Here is an 8,074-nt window from a genome sequence, read left to right as displayed (position 1 = left end):
ACAAAGCATGAGATATCGGTGAATATTCAGTAAAAACTTTAATTAAGCTCGTGCTGTTGCCACGGTTTTTGGATACCAAACGAGCTTTAAGATGTCTCTATTAACATATAATTAAACATATTTCCATTTCAATGGGACATTTTTTTCCTCAGTAATACAGTGGGAAGCATTGTTCTAGAATCGACATTGTGTGTTTTTAAATAAGGTGATTATCCGTGATGTACCTAGACACGGTGGTGAGTTTCCACTCCATGATTTTCCATGACTTCAAAACACACAAAAATAGAAAATTGACATCTGAAGAATAGAGAGGATTAATTATTTACAGAAGAAAATGGATCATTATGTTTTGCCGACATGTTCGGAACATGTCTTTAGTGAAACACATTCACTAACCGAGGTTTACCAGCCATGCAAACACAACAGAAACCCGTTGCATAAAACATACGAACGCCATGTATGGTCTGGAATGTTTTCAACTTGAGGATTTCGACCACCGGCCGTTCGTTGATAATCGGATTACTGAACAAGTGGTCAAAATATTTGGACATATTAAGTGGTCAATGGGAAGTGGTGTTTTATTGTGCGTGCTCTAATGCGCGTAAGTAATTAACGGACAGGTGTACATGTACTTGATAACACCTCGGAATTATACTCGCGCTGTGTGTATTCGAGAGGAACATCGAAGGATTCGAACTTAATGAAACTACGGCATGATTTTCAGAATGAACTAGACACATCACGTTATACGGTTATAATAAGAAGTACGCTTTGTGTTACTGAAGTTTGAGTAAACGTAAAAATACTGTAATCACTTGTAAATACAACAAAATACAGTTAAATTTTCGGTTACAGAGGCACAGATCATTGAGCTTTGTGAATGGATCAAAGGATACCAGCAACGTGATGTTGAATTTCACGTGATTCTGGTTATGATTCTAACAGTTTAGTGAATTGCCGCGAGAAAGATAAAAAGGGAATATAATTTAGAGAAAGTAAACAAATACACGTGTTTGTCGTGTCTTGTTATTTAAAAACATCGACTGAAAACTAAGTACCTATGCATTACGTATGGTTCTTAACTCAAGTGTCCTGAATGGCTTTTACCTGTATTTACCTGTGTCAGGTAGGACAATATTTACCTACCTGGGTATCCAAACACATGTAAGAGGAGTACCCCCTCTTCATTAACTACCTTTGTTGATTTTACACGTGAAAAACCTCAACGTCAATTTTGTTTTCAAACCATTTCTATCACTAATTGAATATTTGTCTGTTGAAATTAACATCAGCTGTCGGTATCAAAATGTTACTTTCGTTGACCAATAAATGACCATACACCTACAGAAGACCATTATTGGATCGACCGTTACAGGTAAAAGGTGTCCAGTTAAAAGTCCAGTGGTTGTGACACGAGAAAAAAAGCGCTACGTTATACAATTTCTACCAAAAAGGATTTACGATCCCTACACCTAATTATCACAGATAATCACAGCTTTAACAATACAGGGATTTTTGTTGTTTTGTGTTAATTATTCCGGACGACGTCACGTGGGGCATTTTTATTCATTATTGGATTTTTATGAGTTCAGTTACTGGATTATTACAGGAATGTGATATCGGTGTATTGGACAGTAGAAATGTCATGTTTCGAGTAGCAGTTGGTCGTTCAAACTATGGTGGAAAGACACGTATATAAGATTGACAGAGGTGTTAATTTCTTTGTGTCTATTTCAGGGCGGAAATCAGCAGCGGAATATACATGTGATATTTATAAACTCATGGACATTTCAGGATAGTCGAGTCGTTAATAAAAGCCGATGTATTCCAAAGGGAAAACATTGCTTACGAGATGAGGAAGTGATTTGGAGAAATCAACAAATGTGATGAGGTTTAATGATGGAAAACTCTAATTGGGATTAAAACTCTGTGGTAACGATCAGGATGGGGAGTCATTACGCCTTCATCAACGGGAAACTGACCCCGGTCATGATGATCCATCGATACAGATCGGGAGAGAGTAAGTAACATTTATATCTTTGCCTGGGTGTGTTATTGTGAAAGTGAGTACGACCACCAGCACTTGAGTTCAGCTAACAAAAATACTAATTTAAAAGCAGGACCAGTCCGGAACTTAATCGACCTCTATACTTGTATCCTTATTATTTATTTCTTTTTTATAATTTTAACTAAAATGCCTGTGGTTTGGATTCATTTTACGTTTGATCTTTACGACTGTCAATAATTAAAGTTAAGATGAATCTGGGCAGTGACATCCTAGAAACTCCAGTGGTCAAGCTCACTAACGTTAAAGTTTCGAGGATTTAGTGTTTTAGGTTTTCAATGGGAACAGTTTAAAGTTGATTTTTATAGTTCTGCCAAATTAAAGTCAAACACGGATATTTGGAGACCTAGCCTGAGTGCTCTTAAAACTATTGAGTATGGACATTTTTCGAACTGCAAAATGTATGTTTGAGTGGTTTAACGTCCGCTCTACTACCGAGAAGTTCGGTTATACAGCAGACGAGATTTTCACATCACAAAATAACCGATTTTTTCTGTAAATGTGTGTATTTTTTGGGATCAATACATTTTTTTTTAATTGTGGTTCAGAAATCTTACTCTTTCATTGTATTTTGTCTCGTATAGATGGCCAATTCAGGAAATATTGAGTGGGGAAGTAAATTAAAGCTTGCCTGCGAAGGAATATTTTCAACTTGTAGATATTGGCAGTAATAATGATTTGAAAGTAGTGAAAAAAGTCGTGATTATTTTAAGACATCAAGCTGTTATTGTTTTGTTGTATATTTTTCTAAATTGAATTATGTGCCTTCCAAATATCTTGATGGCTGTGTCGATCACTTCATAACTCATATGCCGGGGAAGGCAATCGAAAATAAGTGTCCAGACTAGCGAAATACATTTGTATTATGAAATATATATTGACTCAATCCATAAACACGAAAACACTAATTTGTGAATACATGTGGTTTTGTAATGTCAACAAGGTAATGTTTACGGCCTCGGGGTGCTGGTTGTAACATTTTAAAGAATTATCAGCTTCAGATTATAAGGTATAGGAACATTCATTGAGAATCTCCGGTCAGCGTTCGATATCAGCTTATAGGCGATTACAAATGTATGTGTATCCTACAGGGTACGTACCTGGAATTAGTTCGGATGACAGTAATCTTGACAGATTATATGGCTTAGCTAACCGAGAATACGTTTGATTGAAGGCATACTTATGTTTTTCATAAATAAACCAGTGTTTTGTTTACATAAGTTTGACGCGTATATGCCAGTAATATTGGTGTGCGCCATTTAGGAACTCACAGCAGTTTGTAGTAAATTAATATATATATAAAGTGACATTTTATGTTTTTTACCGTTCATTGTTCAGTGTCTCAAAAACGTTTGCTTTAATTTTGACAATTAGATGTGCCCCCCCCCCATCTTAAAATGGTAGAGTGTAGCCCACTGTGATCCTTTATTGTTCTTGCGATATATCATATGTACATCATATGTACCTCCAGATGCATAAACGGGTACCGCCGTGAACGGGACGGTATTCTTTGATGGACTGATGTCTATTCGAATTGTCCATAGACGCGGGTATAGGGCCCCCGGTGACATGAGCACCAAAGTTCTGTACGGATTATCTCCCTTCCTACGGTATTCTTTTTCAATTTTCTTTGAAGCATGATCGCGTGTTACATGACTTCATAGACACATTAAACGGTTGACTTTCTCGTAGAAGCACGTGAATTGGTAACTTATTAGGTGATAAAATAGAGCTAGATATATCAACACGCCGTTCTATTATTGTTTTATTCGTTACATATTCATAACTTTCTAGATAATTTAAATAATAATAAGTAAAATGCCCAAAATTATCAAGTTTTTTACTCGATATACTCATTAAACAATCACAAGAGTTATTGTGGTCGACTACTTTCAAAAGGACGCAAATCCATCTCTAACTCGAATGATATTCATATTATTGATTTACTGCTCATCGTTAGTAATCAAAATCTGACTAATTATACTATAACGTAATGAGTCTACAGGAAATAACTATTTTAAAAATCTACAGAACAAGATTTACGTATTTTCAAAATCGTTAAGACTGTCGCAAACCTTCTATTTGCCCGCTACACATTGTAAGAGGCAATTGATGAGTTAACCCCCTGCAGAATCGGGAACATGCTTCTGTGCCCTATAATTGGCGAAACAAAAAGTGCCAAAATAAATCTGCTCTGCCTATTGCAACCTTTGGGATCTTCAATCTCTTTACTTCCAACCCTTTTTTGTTTCCTAGCGCAGTACCTCACTTTGTGCCTTATTGGTGACCGTATTGATGGCCCCAGTTTCATCAACGTTCATTTGCTCTAAGGAGCTACTTTAACCGGCCTTTTCCTTAGCTAAGGAGCTCCTTAGTTATAAGTTAATGAACGTTCATGATACGCATTTTTCGGAAAACCCTAGCTAAGGAATCCCTTAGCGATTTTAAGTTTTGCATTCAAGTTAAGGAACGTTGATGAAACCGGGGTCTGAAGATGGGGCAGGCAAAGGGTTCTGTCCCCAGACATACCAAAGTCATCTAAAATGGTAGTTGTTACTCCCTGCCTTCACGTCCAGTATTTAGGATTAACGCATATATTGCCAGTATAACGTGATCGAGTGAAATACTGTGCTGGGGTGCCTTCGACATGGCATTTCAGTGAAGTAGCACCCAAAGTCGGCATCCTATCCGCGCTATTACAAGGAGGCAAATACACCAACATACTGCAAAGACACTTACTTAAATAAACATAGCTGTTAATAGGACGCTAAACCAATTAAAAACTTAACGAACCTTATCTCGCCAAATCTAACTACATACAATGTAGCAGGTGGTTACACATCGTGAACTCACATCCTGGCAAGAATGCTGTTTGAAACAAAATCGCTAAAAAAAAGTCATATACGGTGATTGGAGCCATTTGCATCAAACAGGACCACGCCGAAAGGAGGGTAGTAATCGGTGAATGGTCTAGTATGATAGACAGGTGTTTTTAGATGTCTGGTTTCTGATTTTATTGCAAAGCATTGGCTGATCTAGTGGATTTTGATGGCTTAAAATACGTTATATATATTTTCATTAGTTGATATGTGAAAACAAAATTGACAAATATTACGTCTCGTTTAACTCATTCACCCCTGAAATTTCATAATGAACTCTTCCAACCTTCGAATTGGAAGAGTTCAAATGTGTCTTCAGGAGTGAATACGTTAATGCATCTAAAGATTAAAGGAACACGACATCGTCTTAAATATCTCTTTGTCATTGGCAATATGACTGATAGAAGTCCGCGTCTGTTGAAAGATATTGGTACATTGCATGACAAAGGATTGTATGTTCGACGGCATTAATACTTGTTTCATTGTTCCAAGTCATTTTTGTTGTTTCCAACACCCTACAGAAAGCTAAGGAAATGTTTGATTTGTCTTTGGTGTTTGTTTATAGTAAATCATTGCTAACACAATGCACAACTTTTAAGTCCTTTTTCTTTCTTTGCGAAACTTTCATGAAATAGGGTGTCTAGCTGTCCACATTCAATGCTGAAGGGACCTGCATCCTTCTCGCCAAGGTGAGGAGGTCAAGGGTTCAAGGGTTCACCCGTTGTCAGAATATTGTGACTGGGCGGAATGCTGTGATTGGTACCTTCGACATGGTATTTCAGTGAGATAGCACTATAAAGTCGGCATGAGATCCGCGCTATCACAAGGAGGAAATACACCAACATACCGTGACTCCGGCACACATGCATTAATGCATTACACACATGGAGACACGTTCTTATGACCTTAGCTGTTGATAGGACGTTAAGCAAAATTAAACCAAACCAACTGGTGACGAAACGCTATGATCAAATAATGAGGTTCACATCTCCATTCCAAATTCAAAAAAAAAACCGCTCGAACACCAGTTCACTGAAGTCAGGCCAGCTGAACTATGTCCAGAAATATCCGGTGTTTTTTTTTTTATAAGTGGTATCAATCAGTCGGTAGCTGTCGACACTTTCCGTAAATACTCGTTTACGGAATGTACCGATAGTTCCCGTTTGTGGTGTCATTTACGGTTCGGAAAGCGGATGACTCGGATTGTAGCATATTTCTTACCTAGAGTTGTTGTTTTAATGCCATATTGAACAAACTGAAATACGTAATAAATTCACCAGTATATCTTTAAATATACTGCCGTGTACTTGTACACCCTGCATGTGCACCGTACAGTTTGTGTACACCATGTCTCAGATCCCTTTCTGACCCGGGTAAATATTTCCGGTCTAGTAAGGTCAATGACCCTACGAGTAGTGAATATACCTACACATACTTTTCACATAGTACTAAAGCGACTATGCACATACTGATCTACGTAACATAGTAAATAACGTACGTGTCCTGTGGGTTAAACTTAGGTGTAGTATCAGACATCCTCCCCTCGCCCTCAGACTCACACATTCCTTCGACATTACAGAATCGCTTTCTCTCTCTCTAAGACTGTCATTAGCTGTGCCACCTGCCAATTCGTATGCAAAGCTTACACCAATCACCCGCTTTCTCAGTTATCTCTCCCTTCCGCCATCCTCAAGCTTCCGTGTTCGCGCGTGCGGAAATGTAAGCATGTGAGGTTGTTGTTTTTTGCCATAATAACAAACAAATGTTAGTGTAAGTTATCGTAGACTATGCACACCATTTTGTACATAATTTGACTTTCTCTTGGCAAGCCGCTCGAGAGAAATGCGTCTTACACTTATTTTTACCTACATCATTATTTTAGCAGGGTATATATGTGAACATTTTGTATATCAGGTGTCTACGTTCTGTGCGCGTGAGAGTACTGCGTCTGTTACATTACAGCAGGGTTTACTATGTTAAAATATCTCACCTATACAAGCGTACAAGCGGGTTGCCACGGGCTAAAAGAAACAATCATAAAGCTTAACAGCCAGTATCTCCCTGATTTCGGGACTGCATGCAACCTCTGTTCGCTGGCGCTGATAGCTGCTGAATCTGTACGTCCATTGCTTAGCACGTGCAATAGCACGCGGGACTCGCACATCTCCTAAAATGGAAATGACACGCATTTCGTTGAAACGTTGATGTGGGATTATCAAAGGAGACCTGATTAACGCTTCAAACACACACCATAAATTGATGAAATGTATTAGTACTTGAACAAGCTTTCGCTTTCGAAGAGAAACTATGACAATAGGGGGCGTAGCTTTCAAGAGAGACAGGCAACACACGTGCACTTGAGATGTCGAATTCCATCACGTCTTGGGAAGGTTTCTCTAGTTATTTCTGACACGAATATTGTGGATTTCTCCCTGTGTTACAGAAAATAGATTTTTGTCATTCGGTGTGTAATTAACTTGCGTAACTTGGCAACACCTTGTTACCATAACAACCAGGTTATACCTATAGGAGATCGACATAACAGAAAAGGAAGTGCCTCTGCCCCCCTTGCTCGCGATTGTGGTTCAAGCTTGCTGATTTCCCTTTCTATCTCTGGGGAACGGATTCTGCTATTTTCGGACATTTGATATCAGAAACGGACCAAAGAATGACAAAAACAATTATGTATTCTAATTCTAAAGCATAATTACTATAATAATTAATGAAAAATTATAACATTTCTAAAACAATTTTTTTAAATTTAAGTGGAACTATAAGTGATAACCTTAATTTTGCATTTTAATCATCAAACATCTTACGTGTGTACCGAATCACATTAAACAAAGTTGGAACTAACTATCCTTATTGACTTTGAAACACAGTACTGTACCAGCACTGCCTTTATAGACCAAGCTACAGATATAACGTAAGAAGTGTCTGTTATTAGCGACCTCACGCGAGTTACAAGACTCGGTACCAAGATCTGGATTACATCATTTACTAGGTAAGTGTTCAACAAGTAGTCAGATTGTATGGTTTATATCTGGTCACATGATACAACCCAGATATCCCTCCGCGTGGTATCTTGTTTACATCATGTAGTAAATACATGATCATCTCGTTTCAGCGA

General features: G+C 37.9%; 1 protein-coding gene across 6 annotated transcripts in view; it reads left to right on the top strand.

The window, feature by feature from the left end:
- The first annotated feature begins 1,929 nt into the window (after nt 1–1,929).
- The window catches only part of LOC110449351, a 192,367-nt gene continuing 186,222 nt past the window's right edge, over nt 1,930–8,074 (top strand). For 5 of the 6 annotated variants that reach the window (XM_021496162.1, XM_021496158.1, XM_021496160.1 and 2 more), the window contains exon 1: nt 1,930–2,020. In XM_021496162.1, the coding sequence (XP_021351837.1) occupies nt 1,945–2,020 (76 nt within the window). In that variant the 5' untranslated portion in view covers nt 1,930–1,944. Of the gene's footprint in view, nt 2,021–6,908; nt 7,949–8,074 lie in introns of those variants that run through there. The other variant, XM_021496164.1, reaches the window with a different exon arrangement.

This window comes from Mizuhopecten yessoensis, unplaced genomic scaffold (assembly GCF_002113885.1).
Source record: "Mizuhopecten yessoensis strain PY_sf001 unplaced genomic scaffold, ASM211388v2 scaffold4583, whole genome shotgun sequence".
Taxonomy (NCBI): Eukaryota; Metazoa; Mollusca; class Bivalvia; order Pectinida; family Pectinidae; genus Mizuhopecten; species Mizuhopecten yessoensis.
This window is presented reverse-complemented; position numbering and strand designations above follow the sequence as displayed.